Raw genomic sequence first — 19,739 nt, forward strand, 5'->3', positions numbered from 1 at the left:
TTAGTTGTTTCTTCAGAATCGTGATCTCTAAATACATATAGTAGCTTGTGTATGTATCATTTTGTTCTATTTAAAGTCATGTATAGTTGGTAGGGCCTAAAATGACCCAAGCCCAGGGGCCCCCACCGCCCTTAGTCTTCCATTTTTGTTAGTTAATTGCATTTTCTCCAATTGTCTGTTAATATGGCTTGGTTATTGCTCACCTGGTTTGATTTTTGAATCCTTGGGCCTATGCGGCCTCTTGGGCATATGTTGTTATATGCACTTACAAAATATAATATATTGACTCCTTCAGTATGTTGTTGTAATTTCTTTATTTGTTACCGTGATTACTCATATCCTCCGGCCCCTGACTTTGCCTCAGTTTCAAGAACCGGCCCCAGCTCCAAACTAATTGAAGAGCCCTGCTCTATAGTTATTACTACAAATCTTCTTCCGCCATTGGAGTCTATGGCAGCCCCTAGAACCGTATTGTCAGAAGTTGTGAAATTTGGCACACTCTTTGGGGCCAGTCCCCTTATCAATTTCACCAAGTTTCATGTCTCCCATTCAAACCCTCTAGCGCCACCAATGGGTTAACAAGTTTCTTTTGAACCATATGCCTCATTTTCCAAAATGAAGTATCGTTGTATTCCCTGGATCAAGACGAGTCCAACGCAGTTTATGACGTCATACCCAGTTATATAGATTCTCTGCCATTTTGAATGTTAAGGAAAAGCATTTTTTCACTACTCCTCTTACAATTCTTGTCGAATCTTCTTCAAAATTGCCACAGATGATCTTCAGACCAAGCCTCACAAAAGTTATCCCATGGCGTTTTGATTTTCGCAACCGTTTTCTTAGTTACAGCCAATCAAATTGAGCAACTGATCCGGAAAAAGGGAAGTGAGGTCATATCTTAGCCAATCTTTGATGCATTGACTCCAAACTTGGTGTATGGACTCAGGACCCTCTTATTAAGAGGTCTGACACAGGTAGTGTCAAATGAACTCTAGATAAATTATATTCAGATCAAGCCTCACAAACGTTTCACATGGTTTTTGATTTTCAAACCTGTTTTTCCGGTAAAGCTGATCAAAGTCGGTGATGAAGCCGCCAAAACAGAAAGTGAGATCATATCTCAGGAAATATTTGCTGAATTGACATCAAACTTGGTAAAGGTTCTCGGGACCCTGTTCCAAAGAGGTCCACAAAAGGTTGTGTCATCTAACCGCTAGGGTGCGATCCTGTGTCTGACACATGTTAAATTGTGATACCAGCTGAATTGTTGTGGCCGCCATTTTGAATGATTGGTTAAAAAGTTTTTTCCCTACTCCTACAAAATGTATCCAATATTCACCAAATTTGGCACAGATTATCTTCAGACCACAATCACCTTGACATGTCAAAATAGGACTGAATTACAGCCGTTTAAACTTTGGCCAAATCTGACTACCGCTTGCCACACGAAAAACTGCTTATATTTTTACCCAGTAACTGAACACAGTAATTTCCAGCACTGAGAATATCTCACTAGGGTAAGTTGGTGTCCTGGCAAGGGCAACGTAAGAGGTTCGAATCCAGCCAAAGCCAACAAGCCTGTCAGGTCACTGGTTATCTGTTTAAACTATCAAACCTCACCTCACTATCAAAATAATTTTAGATTTTCTAAACCGTTTGTCCGGTACAGCCAATCGAAATCGGCAGCAGAGCCGCCAAACAAAGTTGTGTCGTATCTCAACAAATCTTTGATGGCTTCACGCCAAACTTGCTGCGTGTATTCGGAACCCTCTCCTGAGGATGTCGAAAGTTTCTTCTGGGTCATCTGACCTGCTTGGCCACCTCATTGCTGCTTGCAGCTATATTATTATGTTTTTAAGAACTACATAGTGTGAGTTACACAATCAGCAAATACTTTGTATACTAATATATTGCATCAACATTTCACAGACTCGTGACCACATTACACACAACAGCACATCACGTAACGACATGCACCCAGCCGCTCGCACCCACTCACCTATACTCACCCCGAAAGTGAGGGGCCCGGGCCGCTACATGTTTAGCTCCCATACCCAGACGCTGCCCCGTGGGGTGAACCTTTGCAGCCAATCGCAAACAGCCAGGCATCTACATTTACATTTCATTTAGCAGACGCTCTTATCCAGAGTGACTTACAGTAAGTACAGGGACATTCCCCCGAGGCAAGTAGGGTGAAGTGCCCGGGAATTGAACTGGCAACCTTCGGATTACTAGCCCGATTCCCTCACAGCTCAACTGTGACATTACTGACATTACATTTACATTTAGCAGTAAGTACAGGGACATTCTCCCCGAGGCAAGTAGGGTGAAGTGCCTTGCCCAAAATCAATTGGCACAGCCTGAATCGAACCGGCAACCTTCTGATTAATAGCCCAACTAATAAAGTAATTGTTAAAACTAAAACTTTACTTGGGCACGGCAGATTTATACTGGGGTACGTGCCCCAGTAAAAAGGGTCTAACGACGCCCCTGGTTACAGTAATAGTCGACATAAAACCGAAACAGAACATATCCACTGCGTCTTGTCATTCCAAAAATTGAATAGGCTAAGCATCAACAGGATAACATCAAGTCTATAGCCTAGAATTTCCAAACAATTCGCTCTCCTTTTTGCAATACTTGGACTGTATTCTGACAATAAATGAAGAACGTAACATGTTTTCCAGTATAACTGGATCGAATTAGACCATTGAATGTTTATGATATCCCTGTGTGTTTGTTTATACTTTTGACTGGGGACAACAACGCAACTTTTCAACCGACTATAGAGTGTTGATATGTCGGGCTACTAGACTAACTGCAGTCTAGCCGAACCCACAACGTGTTTGACATTCTTTAGCCAATAAATAACATTTTGCTGAATGATTGAAGGGCTAGACAACAAATGCTCCAATGACTAACAACATGGAAATAAATGACAGATTGCCGAAGACACGTTCATTTTAAAGATCCTGTAAAGTGGAATTAAAAACGAGTTTCAAGTTCACCACACCACAGAATAATGTATTATTAACTACCCATCCAAACTTGAATGAAAAAAAACACAGACAAGTATGTTAAATTAGGCTTTGAAATCGTAATAAAATATAGCAGTCTTCTCTGTTTGAGACTGGGGGGGCGTGTCGCCTGAAGGAGCTGAAGCTCGGCCCCCTCGCTGGAAGGCACCGCCTCTCTCAAGTAAGCTACCTACGACCCAGATAATGAACGCTACGTCAAGCCGAACAAAACAGTATAGAATTAGAATGTATTTGTTCAATGAGTGAAACATACAGATGCATATAAATGAAATATTCCCCTGAGCTATAACACAGGAGTAAACATTTACAGCAGAGACAGCAGACAGTGAGCTCTCCAACTACTTCTAGCACATTAGCTAGGTTACCGTTTCACCAAAATACCATCATTCTACACCGAGTAGCCTAATATCAAGTTAGCGGTTTGCACTAATTATAGCAGAGATACCTCTGGAAAAGTTATCTATTATAATTATAACAAGCACACAGAACTGAGTGATGAACTGCTGGCGGCGGTGGATGGTCCAGGTGCGATCGGAGGATGAACGGCCGGGGGGGCGATGCTCGGTACGGTTCCGCGCTGCAAGAGAAGCCGTGTGTTGGTGAACCCCGTCTGTATCTGGTTCATGTTAAAACTGTCCGCCGTGAAATGGTCAGTGGCGCAGAGGCGGCTGTTGGAGTTTATCCGAAGCTTTCCATGAGCGTGGGTCTTCACAAAATCTATCCACCTATTTTTCCTTTCATTATCAACGGAACTTATGGCGTTGCAGCGCAGCTGGAGTTCTTGCATCCAGGGAAGATGCAGTTGCGGGTGGTGGGAGACATCCTGAAGCTAGCTAGCTAGCTGATGTAAGCTACAATAACAGTACAGCAGGAGGATCCATTCAGTGATCTGACGTAGATGGGGCGAAATGATGTAGATAGGGCATTTTTTGGCTCCGCCCATTAAAACCTGATCTGAAAACGGAAGAGAAACTGTTGTTCGGTCTAACTCCACATTTCAGTGCGACAAAGTTTTAGCGCTTTGCACATACTTTCAGGAACTCATTTCACACGTATATAATGTACTTAGAAGCAAAACATGGAATTACTTTACAGGATCTTTTAGACCGTGCAATAAGCGCCATCTAGCGATCATTACATGTCAGTAACAACATCCCTGTCTGTAGACTCATGGTTCGATTTGACCCCCAACGGCGCAAAAAAATGGCTCGGCGCTGCTAGTGTTAACGGACTGCTTACTGTCAGACAGAAAGTCTGTGATCCCCCTGCAGGTGGAATCAGGCACGCTCAGCTGGGAGAGCTTGTCCTGAAGCAGAGTGGGGATGATAGTATTGAAGGCAGAGCTGAAGTCCACAAACAGGATCCTGGCGTAGGACGCCGGGGAGTCCAGGTGCTGGAGGTTGATGTGGAGGGCCATGTTAACTGCATCGTCTACAGACCTGTTGGCTATGTAGGCAAACTGCAGGAGGTCCAGGAGAGGGTCCTTGATGGCTTTGAGGTGTGCCAGCAACAGGCGCTCAAAAGACTTCATTACGACAGAGGTCAGGGAGACGGGTCTGTAGTCATTAAGTCCTGTTGGCCTTGGTTTTTTGGGCACAGGGATGATGGTGGAGGACTTGAGACAGGCTGGCACATGGCATGTCTCAAGGGAGGTGTTAAAGATGTAGGTGAACACCGAAGCACAGCACAGTTCTTGAGGGTGGTAGGGGAGACAGTGTCTGGCCCAGCTGCTTTGCCTGGGTTCTGTCTCTTGAAAAGTCTGTTAACTTCACCCTCCTGAATGGAGTGTCGTCACTGAGTTGATGGGGAGGGGGGGGGGTGAGGGAAGGGATAGTTCAGGGCAGTCCAGTTGTCTTTCAAAACGACAGTACAACTCGTTCAGGTCGTTGGCCAGGCGAGAGTCGTTAGTGGAGGGCTCTGGGCTTGAAGTTGGTAATCTGCCTGAACCCTCTCCAGACAGAAGCAGAGTCAAAGCACCCATCCCGTATTGATTCAAAACGGGACGCGCTATTTTATTCTCAAATACGGGACAATTCCGTATTTTAAGGGACGGGTGGCAACCCTACTGCTAGTACGTCTTTCTGCAGCTCCGAAAATATCAAATCCCAGCCAGTCCATTTTCCAAATCCAGTCGACTTGCCTTTCACTATACATTAACGAAACCTATTTGTCCTGAAATCCATGTAATGTTTTCCCTATACCTTTGTACTCTTGTGCACCGTCAACGAGTTAGTTCGGAGCGCGAAATCAGAGACACATTTGGCTATTTTTTATCGATGGTAAATATCCAGTATTTGGCTAACACAATCCCTTAGATAACGACTAGGTGAATTTCACTAGAATTTCGAATTGTAGAATTAGTGCAAATTTCGATTGCAATACTCTACAGCTTTGTAGCAGAGCCAACAGACAAACCACGTACCATCACACCTTTCCCCTACCCCCGACAAGGAGAAAGGGGGTTTTCCCCCTTGTCCTTATCTCCAGAGCAGGAGCTTCAAAGCTTCTGGCACAGCATGGGGTCAGAAGGTAGACCAAAATGGCCTTACAGTATGGAGACAAAGGATTTTAAGGAAGAACTAACTTTTCTGGATTTACAAACATATTCTCAAGGACTACATGGCTCATGGACACTATTTCAAGGACAGTAGTTGATGTGTTAAAATGTACGCTTTCCCTTTTAATGCTGTGTTGATATAATTTGATGTTTTAATGTAACTTCCTTTACTGTTATGATAAATCAGTCAATCTTGATATCAAAATGATTTGAATCTACAAACTAAACCATTTATTGGGTGTGCTCAAGCCTTCGGCGAGAGCACAACCTTTGTTCTCTCACATATATATTATTATTATTTCTTTTTGCCCCCCTAAAACTTAGTCAATATTTGGCCTACATAGACAACGTAGGTGTCAAAAGTTTCGTCTTGGTAGCGATTGAGTTGCTTCTATTGGAATTTACGTTCCGTTGCATGGTTTAGGCTTAAGTTACGTTTTTGTGGCGAAAAGTGAAGCTAACGGTGGCTAATTTGCTAGCCACAGTCACTGACGTTACTAACGTCACTGCGTCACTAACGTCACGAAAACACGCATGACTACCTTTGCCAGAACATTCGTTTAGCATCTGTTAACTTGGGGGATAGCTAGGCTAACTATAGCTTTACTGCAAGGCAGCTGCAGAAACGCCACAAGAAAAGAGGCCAGGGTGATAAGTATTTACTCATTTTACTTTGTGATATGACACACAATTGTGATGTGTAATGTACAATATAAGCTGATATTATTAAGGAAGTACATCTACTTTCGGAAACAGTAGTCTACTATTTCACTGAAGTATTAGCATCATGACATTAGCCTGTGTTGCCCGGGCAACACATACTACAGTGGTCTATGATGTAGCGTTATCTGTTTTCAATCGTTAAAATAAACATTCCTCACATATACATTTTCGTTGTAGGATTTATTCTGACATTAGAAAACAATTTGTTGGTGAAATTACCATTACCTGTGGTTTCAAACCAGTAGCTCACTGCAACGCTGTAGCTTACGCGAGACACACTACTGTACAAAAACATCTACACTAAACAGCTGTTTAGGAAGTCAAACGGCGACAGAACATGTTCGGCACTCCCCTTACTTAAATCAAAAGTCTATCTAACTACTAACCTGAACTTCATTGCCACAGCCTAAACGTTGTCAATCTGTTCATGAAAATAATTAATTTCAGTTTAAACCGTACAACGGAACGTTAAATCCAATTCAACCAACGCAATCGCTACCAAGACGAACACAGCAGTAGTCTAGTACTGTACCGTAGTAGTACAATTTACCGGGGCAGCTTCTCCACACAGGGCTATATCGCACAGGGCTATATATAGGGCTATATATATTGCGTTGTTACTGACAATGATCGCTACCACTGAGCTTTTTATGAATGAGCGATTTTCCACTGAATAAATGTCAAGCTTATTTACGTTTTGGGGGGCATATTTTCAGTTAGCAGATGGTACTGTTTGAATCGCGATTCCATCTTCTACTGCCGGGTAACGTCGTAGAATAATCTTCAAAGGGGGTTCTTTATTAATGAATGAATGCAATGAGTAGGCTAAATGCCTGAAAATATAATGAGAAGGGAAAAACTTAAAATGACGTTTAAGTCATAGAGATTAGGTCAATTTTTACACCGGTCTGCCCAATTTATTCGTTTTGTTTCAACGATGAGGCTGCCTCTTGCAGGGGAAATGAGAAGACATCTATTTCATTCTACACTTCACTCGTATTTTCAGTTGTAAATGAGCAGCAAAAAAAAAAATGCTTTTAAATCTATGTAATCTTTATAAATAATAAGTATGCATTTTTTATATAAAATATACAGAAATATCAGTTGTAAAAATGTCATTCAAAAACGGACCCCTGTGCAACCGACGCAAGCAAGCACACCCTACAATTTCCCCAGAAATTGTACCCTCTCTAGTTAATGTTGTATTGTTATATTTTGAAGTATAAGCAATACATGGACATTTGAAATAGCTGAACTCTGAAAAGTTATCAACCACTTCACACCCATACGTCAATCTCAGGATGGACGCCCAGGTGGGAGTAACTGACCAATCAAAGAGTTCACCTCCAAAAGGATACCCCCTTTCGCAAGGATTATAAAACCTCGACGCACAAGCAATCCTGGCTTTTTCGCAAGGATTCACCGGATGTGTTCGCGACACATCTGACCTATCCTTCTCAATCAGCAACTCACTGGACCACTAGGAACTTGAACGAAAGATTCCTTTGCTCTAACCGTTTGACAACGACGAACGTAACCTTGACTCTTACTGACAACAGTAACTGCGATATTGCTACATTTCTTACTTGTGAACATTGGCATATTGTGATTTAATTTGTTACGTTTGATTTTAGATTGCAAATGATTTAACCTAACTTTCGTTAGGATTAGTTAACATACTCTCCCATTGTTCTCCAAAAGCCTATCTCTCTCTCTCCCTTCCCCCTCCCCACGCGCTCTCAACCTACCATCTTGTACCAACCCTCATCATAGTTTAGGACCTACTGTATACAGTTCAACTCAACTCACTTTCAACTAACCTATAACTTCTCTGGTATTTGTTCATTATAATTACATTTCCTTAAATAAATCATTGTTTATAATACTCGCGTTATCCCTCACGTTATCTGATCTGCTCTACTTTCTAGGAAATTCACTACTTAAGATTAGACTGATTATTACGAAGGCTATTATTCAATATTAATCAATAAGGTTTCCTCTGTCCCTTTAACAAATAAGAGGTGGTGCCCCCAAGAACTACATACTTTATTATAAATTAAGTATTGCTAATCTTAAACGAGCAAACCCCGCTACAGCTTGTATGAATGGGACTTTTTACAAGCTAGTCGACAGCTAGCCTAGCTTTACAGCTAGCAACAACTGTAGCTAGTGTTTTGGGCCACGTTCCTATTCTCTGAATTGGGTTATCTAGCAAATTATTTAGAGTCCTGCCATTTGTTCTTTTTTCCTTCATCATTTTCATCCCTTTGGAATTGCGTTGTGTTGTATTTCGCAGTAGTGGCCAACGCTAGACTCATTATAGAGTGAGTAGGCCTATACGTTGGTTTGGGTTATGTGAAGGAATGATATCTATACTGCTAATCAATGCTGCTATACCAATCACTACCTCAAGTATATACAATTTGTAATGCTTAATACTAAAACATATATCCAATTGTGATTAATTGATTCAATAAAGAACAGATGGGATTGTAGTCTAGTAGGATCGTAAGGCCGGAGACGCTTGGTGTTTGTCCCCGGCTTGGGAAACCCAATTCAATTCTGGTTAGATGTTCAAGGAGATAATTGACTCGTTAATATCTGACTCCAATTTTAGAAATGTGCACAAGTGCGTTACCTGTAACCTTGAGCGCTAAACAGTTAATGACATGAAACTGCCGTAGGTAAAAATCGTCTGCTTGATCAGAGCATCGACCCTAAAGTATGTGTGTTCACTAATCAGTCGTTTATAATATGGATTTAACCACCGACCTAGTATGTAAACCAATCACTCAGAGGCTCCGGTAAATTCCTTTGGAGCGTGGAGATCCACTGTAAGTAACTCAGAGGCCTTAGGTTAAAACCGAATCGGTGACAAAGGGCAGCCCTGGCGGAGTCCAACCCTCACCGGGAACAAGTTCGACTTACTACCGGCAATGCGGACCAAACTCTGGCACCGGTCGTACAGGGCCGTAATCGGTTGTAATCAATACAATGATAATGAAATATCATCAAATACAAAACATACCTTCAGAGCAATGGTTAACAAAGGTAATCACAATGAAGACTAGGCACCTAACGCACCGGAGCTGTATCATAAACTGAACTCATAGTGAGTGGTAAAAACTTCTTCCTATATACACCCAAACCTGACTAAAATGGGAACACCGGCCATATAACAGAAAGGTTGTCTGACGCATACAAATGATCATTAATCAAGGCTGCAGTAGACCAAGTGGTTCCCTTGCAAGACAAGGGAATATGTTAACACGGTCTGCTGCAAGCAAAAACTCTGTAAACCCTGTAAATGTACATGTTACAGTATTAGAATTATTACTAGAACGTAATACATAAAATAAGAAACAAAATCATATCAAACATGACATTAAAAGCTGTTTAGAACTATATTTACAAGAAAACAACTTTTAATGATAATTTCAGAGTCTTCCTCGGTCCACCTTCCTCTTCAACTGTTGAGACCACCTTTCCAGGGGTGTGTCATTAAGGCGTGATTGTCATCGTCATTTTAGCATTCATGCAAATCAAAGACTGTCCCAGACGAGTGTCTGGGTGACCAGTGACAAATGGGCTGCCAAAACAGCCCTACAGGATTATGCAGTTGTGCTGAAATGTAACTGTGGTGTGTATGCAAGAATGCCAAGGTCAGGCTAACTGACTTGGGAGGCAAGTTCGTGACGCTCAGGGGCTGGTGTGAGCACAATGGGGCTACTCAGCTCATGGGAGCTGAGTAGTTCCTGTTGGATGAGAAGGTAACGCTTGAGTAATTCATGAGGAGTTAACATGTTTTTCACAAGTAATATAACAAGTCATTTAAGTCAAGTGAAAAACATGTTAACTCCTCACTAATTACTGAAGTGATCCCTCAGGAACTACTAGTGATGTGGACCATTATTTTAAAGTGAAAAGCATGTTAACGCCTCACTAATTACTCAAGCGTTACCTTGTCATCCCACAGGAACTACTAGTGATGTGGATCATTATTTCAAAGTGAAAAACATGTTCACTAGAGCTGTCAGTTAAACGCGTTATTAACGGCGTTAACGCAAACCCATTTTAACGGCGTAAATTTTTTTATCGCGAGGTTAACGTATAGCTGTAAAGCTAAGCTAGCTGTTGACTAGCTTGTAGAAAGTCCAATTCATACAAGCTGTATAGTATTGCAATCGAAATTCGCACTAATTCTACAATTCGAAATTCGCACAAATTCTACAATTCAAAATTCTAGTGGAATTCACCTAGTCGTTATCTAAGGGGTTTTTGTTAGCCAAATACTGGATATTTACCATCCATAAAAATGAGAAAAATGTCTGTCTGATTTCATGCTCTAAACTCACTCATTGATGGTGTACCAGAGTACAAAGATATAGGATGACATGACATGGATTTCAGGACAAATAGGTTTCGTTAATGTATAGTGAAAGGGAAGTCAACTGGATTTGGAAAATTGACCGGCTGGGATTTGATATTTTCGGAGCTGCAGAAAGACGTACTAGCAGTCACATAAATACCATGTATGTGTATACAAAATCTAGAAGGCCTACCAGCCTTCTAGATTTTGTATTGAAGTCAATGTAGACAGTTTTCTATGAATTTGCAAGAATTTCTTAAAACATTGTGCACTTTGTAATGGGTAATTGAGTATAGATTCATTGGCAATAATAACAATTTTATTCATTTACAAATGAAATCTACAGTACAAAGTGTGCTAAAAGTGAACAGGTCTGAATACTTTTCTGAAGCCTTTGTTGTACGATGAATTTGCCTCTGTTTCCTCAGGAACTGACTTCTCCTCGGCTAATCAAGAGCCACTTGCCCTATCGCTTCCTTCCCACAGCTATGCACAATGGGGAGTCCAAGGTAAGAAAACACAACCCTCACTTACAACTACAGATAAACATATGCCCCTTTCCATATGCACACAGCTGTCTCTGTGCACACAAAATCTTGTTTTGTTGCACCCGGTAACTCTGCCACCGTTTGGGTGGTAATGTTAGCTAGACAGCTGGCTAGTTCAAATGTATACTTACATCACAAACATTTGTCCTGAAATAATGTCTGGAAACATTACCGTGAATTGTGAAAATTTCCCCCAAGCCCAATTATTTCTGGATTGGGCACCTTAATAAATCTTGGATGTTGAGTATTACTCTTGGTACCCTGACAGCAGCATTGTGAGTGATGCGCTACAAATATGAGCTGTATTTTACAATTGTCCCCAACCCCTTTGGGGGTGATTTGTGCCATGATATGTAAGCTGAGCTGGTAAGCGTGGTCATGTGTTTTTATGCAAAGCACAACATTGCCCAACATTGCCCAAGGACGTTGTGTCCTTGGGCAAGGCACTTCACCCTACTTGCCTCGGGGGAATGTCCTTGTACTTACTGTAAGTCGCTCTGGATAAGAGCGTCTGCTAAATGTAAATGTAAATAATTTATTTGTGCATTTACCGCTGTGGATTCTCAAATTCTGTCAACAAAGTGAATGGGCTACATGTGAGGATTCAAACCTATGAATGACTATTAAGAAACATTTTAGTTTTTTAGTTATTAGAAAAATATTTTGTGGTTTGCATAACATTTCTATGATTATCTAGCTAGCTAATGGATATGAAAATAAAACAACCAAGCTAACCATCTAGCCAAATTAGACAGTTACTTCAATTCTATAATATGTTGTGACAACTACGGAGTGTTCCGAAATGTGTGCCGCACACAGTTTAAATAGAGGGGTCGCAAACGAGGCAGGGTTTTAACACCTTTAACACACAAAGTAAAAACTGTAACTTTTTCTCGGTTGAGGGTCTTTTCCGGGAGGTCTTCACCTGGCCTATGGCTAGTTCTATCAAAGTATCAGATAAAGTTAACTTTAATTACAATTGCATTCTGTCAGAGTCCAGCTCTGACCCATCACTAAGTTAGTCTGAACTCCCCTCGTGTTTGTTTTCTGCTCTTTTATTTCCCCTTTTCTCCAACTGCGCCCCTGGGAAGGGAAATAATTGGTCGCCAATAGCGACCTCGTCTGCCTGTGTTTCTGTCTGCGGGGCTGACAGCTTGTATTTTCCCTTCTCGCTCTCAGGTTGTCACACCAGAAAAAACCCAGGGTCTCCCCCGACCTGCAACGGGCAGGTGCCGAATAGTGCTTCTGCATTTGCATGCTCTTTCGCTGACCGATGTTCCACCTGGACATTAATATAGGTAGTCATTGTGGTGAGTTAGGCCACAACGTAGGCCTGGTGGATAGGATGTGATCCATCGTCCTCTGAAATTTGGCCTGGGAAGCATGGACACCGAACAAAAGCACGATGAAGAAAGGCAGTGAGGGGTACCTGCCAATAAACCCTTTGTGAGGTCAAGGTCATGATGAACGAGGCTTGTCCCAGGCATCCAACCAATTCATCCACTCGAGGCATTGGGTAGGCGTTAAACGTTGAGACCTCATGGAGTTTCGGGAAGTCATTGCAGAACCGCTAGGAACCATCAGGCTTGGGAATGAGGACCACAGCACTCATTGATCACTCCTTCGTCCCTGTTAGCTGTCCTTCTCGACTCTGGCATCCGGTAGGGCATGATTTGCACCCTGACTTCCGATTTGGTCTGGATGTTACGGCAGGCATCCTTGGTTGTCCCCGATAAGTTGGAGAACACGTCCTGGAGGTTTTGTTGTTGACTTGGCTCCAGTGGGTCTCCAACCGGGACATCTGGGAGCAGGGGCTGGGTGGTTAGCACTGGGAGTGTCTTAGTCTGAGTAGTGGGTCACCGTTCCCATTGTTTTTGTAAATTCACATGATAAATTTTGGATGGCCTGCACCACCTGGATTGACGTACCTTGCAGTTGACTTCTCCAATCTTTGTAGGGTCCCTGCCACTTAACCAGGAATTTGCATTCCAAGTTCAGTACCAGAACCAGGACACAGTCCCTCGGCTGGAAAATGTTCATCTGGGCTCCCCAGTTGTACAGTATATCTGGGCCTGGACCAGCTGCATCTGTTGCAGATGCTCCTTCACCACGGGCCAGACCTAGGCCATGGTGGGGAGAGGGGTGGCTTTCCCAGGCCTTCATAGCACTGTCTAATAGGCCTCAGGGACGCCTACCATATAATGTACCAAGGGGTGAAAATCTGGTGCAGGCCGGTACTACGACGTACCATAGCAAACAATGGGGTTTTAAGTGCAATATTTTAAAAATAAGTTAGTAATAGGCTACTCTCTCTAGTCCTGAAGTAACCTTTCGTTTGTCTAAACTAGCTAGCAAGGTAAGACATGCAGTCAGCCCTCCCAAAATACCGAATTTAAGTAGCTCTAACTAATTAGACTAACTACTGTAGCTAACCAACGTAAGCCAGGTTGCCTACTGTAAATAGGTAATCATTGACGATAAGCTCCCTCAGCTTCTATGTACCGTTAGGCTATAGACTGCATTCTCACCTGGCCCAGTGCAACCTCTTGTGGGGAGAGGGGTGACAAACTCCCTGGCCTGAAGACATCCACTGCACACATTTATCATATTCTCATATATATCTTAGTGCATCTAAACCAGCGAAGATTACACATTTGTGTGGCAGATACTATTTTAAAAGAAAAATTCCTGCATAAAATAATGCATCATGACAGTTTGAATGATTTCAAATGGTCATTTATTATCACACTAGCATTGAATTATCTGTTTTATTTTTATCTTCACTGAGATTTCTGCAAGGCCATTTGATCTTGGATAATGTGGGCTGGATGTTGTGTGTTGGAAACCCCATTATTTTGCAAAGTCCGCAAACTCACTGCTGGCAAACTGCGGACCATTATCAGAGACAAGCTTGCATTGGTACACCATGTATTGCAAAAACTGTTTTCAAAAAGGCAACAACAGTTTTTCTAGATGTTGTCTGTAGAGTTGCTACTTCCGGGTAGTTGGAGAAGTAATCTGTCACAACTATATGGCTCTTACCATGACAGTCAAACAAATCTGCTCCCACTCTTTGAAATGGTCTGTCTGGCATAATCCATTGCGTACGTCATGAGTGGCTCTGCTTGCTGCTTAGGTCTGTAGGTCAAGCATATTTCGCACAAGGCCGTAGTGTGTTCAATGTCTTGGTTCATTCTTGGCCAATACATGACCCCAAGTGCTCAGTGGCGCAGTGAGGCAAGCGAGAGTGCGAAATGGACCGCCCCATCTTTCCAGACTGACTCGTCCGGTCTTTCGCAGAAGCTTGTTCCTAGCTCCGAAACTCGTGCATGCTTGCAACTAGCTGTACACGTCCTACTTTGTGACAACCAGTCGCGAGCTTGTGAGCTGGAGCTAAGGCATTGCAGAAAACTGTCAGAATGTGGTACAAGTCCGATCAAGAAGCAGATACATGTGAACTTTACGAAAATCAATACTATTAGTACTGTAGTATTATTTGGCAGGGCCTATACATTTAGTCATTTAGCACACACAGTTGAAAAGACGGGGATTAGTCATTTTTCATTTTAGTCATTTTTAGTCATTTAGCAGACGCTCTTATCCAGAGCGACTTACAGTAAGTACAGGGACATTCTCTCCGAGGCAAGTAGGGTGAAGTGCCTTGCCCAAGGACATAACGTCATTTGGCACGGCCGGGGATCGAACCAACAACCTTCTGATTAATAGCCCGACTCCCTAACCGCTCAGCCATCTGACCCCCACAAACATTTGGTAAAGTTGGTAAGGGTCTTATTCTTACATATAACAATGTGCTTTGAACTAACTGTAATAATGGTATCGGTATTGCTTTACAGATCTTGTTGTATTTACATTTAGTCATTTAGCAGACGCTCTTATCCAGAGCGACGTACAGTAAGTACATTCCCCCGAAGCAAGTAGGGTGAAGTGCCTTGCCCAAGGACACAACGTCATTTGGCACGCACGGCCGGGAATCGAACTGGCAACCTTCAGATTACTAGCCCGACTCACTCACCGCTCAGCCATCTGACTCCCCCGTATATGTTGTTCTTTTGCTTCGTGTTTTTAGTTTGACTGCTTAAGTATTGTGTTGGATTAAAGAAACTGTAAACTTGAATATCTGGCTCCGTCGTTGTTCTAGCTCGGCAAAGCAAGCTAAATTAAGCCTATGTCACTATTATAATGATGATGAGTGTTGCTTACTATTACTAGCTTATTGTTAATGCCATTGTTGTGGTGTTAGGGAGTCAGGTGGATATTGTGGAATGTTATGGGCACACACCACCAGCTATCCAGGGTGAACTGGCTCGTGACCGCTTCATAATGGCACTGTCCCCTCCGGAGCTGCGCGCCCAGACGCAGCTGGCCTGCCCCCGCTCGCTGCAGGAGGCGCTCGACGTCGCAAGGTCATCTGGGGAGAAGCTACGGGGGAGAAAAGGGAGACCTTGCCCGTAGTAAGAGCAGCGGAACCGTGCGGGGAGAGTGGTGACAAACCTTCGTGGGCGACGGAGATAACCGAACTGATCCGGGCGATCTCACTGCCTGCTACACGGCAGCCCCGTGAGACTCCCCACCGGCGTCCGGGCGACAGAGTTTGTTGGGGGTGTGGCCTGCCTGGTTATTTAGTGCGTGACTGCCATGCTACTGACAAGCCACAGGGAAACGGGAGAGGGTCCGTGCAGACGGGGAAGTACGGACCTTAGACCCGCCCCGGCTGGAGGAACAGCTGCAATGCATTGACAATGAGGGGTCTGGGGGAGACATTGTTGTGGTGGGGCGCACAACAGCGGGGGACTTTTGTCACATTCCTGTGGTGGTTGAAGGGACACCGTGCACGGCCTTGGTGGAAACGGGGTCCACTGTGACAACAGCGGTACAACTTAGAACTGTCACAGGTGAGACGGCCCCTATGTTAGGGAAGAAGATTATGTCACTGACGGTGGGGGGGCAGACGGTCCAGCATTTGGTGTGGGTGGCTGGTGTTCAGGACCCCTGTATATTGGGGTTAGATTTTCTTAGGGCCACCGGCTTCCATTTGGACTTGAGCGCAGGCACCTAAGCTTTAGGGGGCGGGCCTGAACTTCATTGAGCCGTCTAATAGCCCGTGGTTGGCTCCTGTAGTCATGGTTCCTAAACAGGGAGGCAAGCTGCGTTTCTGTGTAGACTATAAAGGGCTGAATGCTGTCACTGAGAAGGACTCTTACCCCCTTCCCCGTATCGATGAGAGCCTTGACTCGGTGAGGGGATCCTCCTGGTTCTCTTCCCTGGATCTACGTAGCGGATACTGGCAGGTGCCTCTCGCCCCAGAGGCCCGGGCTAAGACGGCGTTCTCCACCCACCGAGGCCACTGGCAGTTCAGAGTGCTGTGTTTTGGACTGTGCAATGCTCCCGTCACGTTCGAGCGTCTGATGGATCGGGTGTTGTCGGATGTCCCCAACCGGCAGTGCCTGGTCTATTTGGACGACATCTTGGCTCATGGCGCATCCTTCACCGAGGCTCTGACGGCACTGAGGGCAGTGCTGGAGAGGATGGTGGGGGCGGGTCTGAAGCTGCACCCTGAGAAGTGTCACTTTATGCGACGGGAGGTGACATTCCTGGGCCATCATGTAGGGGGGAGGGGCATCAGCACTGAGGCCGATAAGGTGGAGGCTGTAAATAGCTGGCCTACTCCAACATCAAAACAGCAGGTAAAGAGCTTCCTGGGGCTGGTGTCCTACTACCGCAGGTTTGTGAGGGGGTTTTCCACCATCGCTGCTCCTCTCACAGGCCTGTTGGGAAAAGACAGGGAGTTTTGTTGGACTGCAGAGTGCCAACAAGCCTTCAGCTCCTTGAAAAGTTCCCTGGGGGAAGCGCCCGTCCTCGCCTCACCTGACCCGTCATTGCCCTTCATACTGGACACAGACGCTAGTAACAGTGTTGGCACAGCCCAGCTTGGAGGGAGAGAGGGTGGTGGCATACTTCAGCAGAACCTTCAGCAAGGAGGAACGGTGTTATTGTGTGACCCGTCGAGAGCTACTGGCTGTCGTGGCATCAGTGAGACACTTTAAATATTACTTGTGTGGTGTCCCCTTTCTCATCCACACTGACCACGCTGCTTTACAGTGGCTGCTGTCCTTCAAGGAACCAGAGGGACAGATAGCACGCTGGATGGAGGAGCTGCAGTCCTTCAACTTCAGGGTGGAGCACCGGGCAATGGCTCGCCATGCCAACGCAGACGCCCTGTCCCGCCGACCCTGTGCAGATGAAGGCTGCGGCTACTGTGAAAAAAGAGTGGCCAGAGAGAGAGAGCTGTGCGAGGAGGGAGGAGCAGTGGCGGAAGTGAAGCAGCTGGGGCTCCCTGTGTGCAGTGGGACTAGCCTGGTCGATGTCAGCGAGTGGAGCGAAAAGCAGGCAGAGGACAGGGAACTGGCCCCGGTGTTGGAGTGGGTACGTGTGGGGCAACGTCCCAGCAGGGAGGAGGTGTCCCATCTTTCGCCAGGCACAAAAGGACTCTGGGCGGGGTTTCAGGCGTTGCGACTAGCAGAGGGGGTGGGTGGCTCCAGCGACAGGGGAGGTCACGTGGCAGCTGGTGGTCCCAAGGGTCCTAAGACAAACTGTGTTAGAACAGTTGCATGGGGGCTTTACTGGGTTGAGGAAGGGGTTTTACTGGGGGAGACACAAACGAGATGTGTAGGACTTCTGTAGACAGTGTGACAGCTGTGCGGCCCGGAAGGGCCCCCTTGGGCAGTCACACGCCCAACTCCAGCAGTTCCCAGTAGGGGCTCCTCTTGAGTGGGTGGGGGTAGACGTGATGGGCCCCTTCCCTGTGTCCGAGGGGGGAAATAGGTGGGTGTTGACAGCCATGGACTACTTCACTAAATGGCCCGAAGCCTACGCCCTCCCAAACCAAGAAGCTGAGACTGTTGCCAACGCGCAACAGTTAGGAGGGTTCATTAGCCGGTTTGTAGTCCCAGAGGTCATTCACACGGACCAGGGAAAGAACTTCGAGTCCAGAGTGTTCTCGGAGATGTGCCAGCGGCTGGGGGTGGAGAAGACCCGCACTACGCCTCACCACCCTCAGAGTGATGGTTTAGTGGAGAGGTTCAATAAGACCTTAGCCCAGCAGCTAGCCATTGTCACCGCTCAGCTTCAAAAGGACTGGGATACCCATCTCCCTCTGGTGCTCATGGCGTGTCGCTCCGCCGTGCAAGACTCCACCGGCTGCTCTCCAGCTCTCCTGATGCTGGGAAAAGAACTGCGCACGCCAGCTTTAATGGCATTTGGGCATCCACCGGGAGAAAGGGGAGAGGGTCCCGGCCTCGACTACGCTAGAAAGCTCCAAGACCGGCTCGAGACAGCCCACGAGTTTGCCCGGCTTCAACTGGAGAGTGAAGGCGCGAGACAGAAGCGCAACTATGACACACGAAGACGACACTTCGACACCGGTGAGCTGGTCTGGCTGCACAACCCGGCCAGGAAAAAAGGTCAGTGCCCGAAACTGGAAAAAACCTGGATCGGGCCGTGTCGGGTCCTGGCCAGGGTAGGAGAGGTGGTGTACCGCCTGCTGACACCACCGAGGGGGCGGCGTGTGGTGGTCAATCGGGACCGCATGGCACCATACAGGGGCAGACGATTGGGTGTGACACTGGGGATAGTGGGGACAACCAAGGGCCTGACACACAAATGGAGCCCTTGCTGCAGACTGACACACCGACTGGTGACCCAGATGGGACAAGGACCAGGTCAATTGTTGGGGAGGAGGGGCCCACGGACAGACCCAGAAGGGTCGGGAGACCTCCGGGTCGCCTAAAGGACTTTGTCTGCGCCCTCAGGGTCGAGGGCTTGTAAAGGGGGAGGCTGCGTAGCGACCCTGCACTTCAGGAAGGGGGAAAGAATGTCAGGACATTATTGGTAGAGTACGGGGGGTCACGTTTAAGTTCCGGGATGACAACAGGCGATATAAGGGGAAGTTTGGGCGGGTTCGGGGCTCTTAAGTTGTGGCTGTTGTAGTGAACCTGTGTCCTACTACTATTAGCATCCGTTGTACTCCACTGTGTTAGCTGTTAATAGCAAGTTCTACAGAGTAAAAGGGGTTAGTTTGGGCGTGGGCAGTAGCCTAAATAGCTGCCTGTTGTTAAGAAAGTAAAAGCCTTAACCAAAATATCACGTCTAGTCTCCGACTTATAACGACCCGTGTCGGGGACGCTACACTATTTTGGGGATAACAATGTAGCCTAACTATATTGCGGGCAGTGTGGGGCTCATATACCCAAAGCATGCTAAAGGTGCAGTCATGGACACAGAGATGATTTGATTGTATTGTATTTTAGGCAGGTGAATGACCATGGTAAAGTTGGTTTGAAGTTCAATATTCTGACGCCCAGTATTGTGTTATTTTAACCCGTGTTAGCACCGCTACGACCGGCCGCTTAGCCAATGCTTTTGGCTGCCTAAACAACGCGTATGTTTAAGGACAATCAACAAATTACACGTTTCAAAAATCAATA

General features: G+C 45.4%; 1 protein-coding gene across 2 annotated transcripts in view; it reads left to right on the plus strand.

The window, feature by feature from the left end:
- The window catches only part of sult4a1 (sulfotransferase family 4A, member 1), a 175,766-nt gene that overhangs the window by 62,464 nt on the left and 93,563 nt on the right, over window positions 1-19,739 (plus strand). Inside the window, exon 3 of one of the 2 annotated variants that reach the window (XM_067254646.1) lies at window positions 11,116-11,196. The exons of the other annotated variant lie outside the window; for it this stretch is intronic. Within the exon in view, the coding sequence (XP_067110747.1) occupies window positions 11,116-11,196 (81 nt within the window). The remainder of the gene's footprint in view (window positions 1-11,115; window positions 11,197-19,739) is intronic. 2 annotated transcript variants of the gene reach the window in all.

This window comes from Osmerus mordax, chromosome 17 (genome assembly GCF_038355195.1).
Source record: "Osmerus mordax isolate fOsmMor3 chromosome 17, fOsmMor3.pri, whole genome shotgun sequence".
In the NCBI taxonomy this organism is placed as follows: Eukaryota; Metazoa; Chordata; class Actinopteri; order Osmeriformes; family Osmeridae; genus Osmerus; species Osmerus mordax.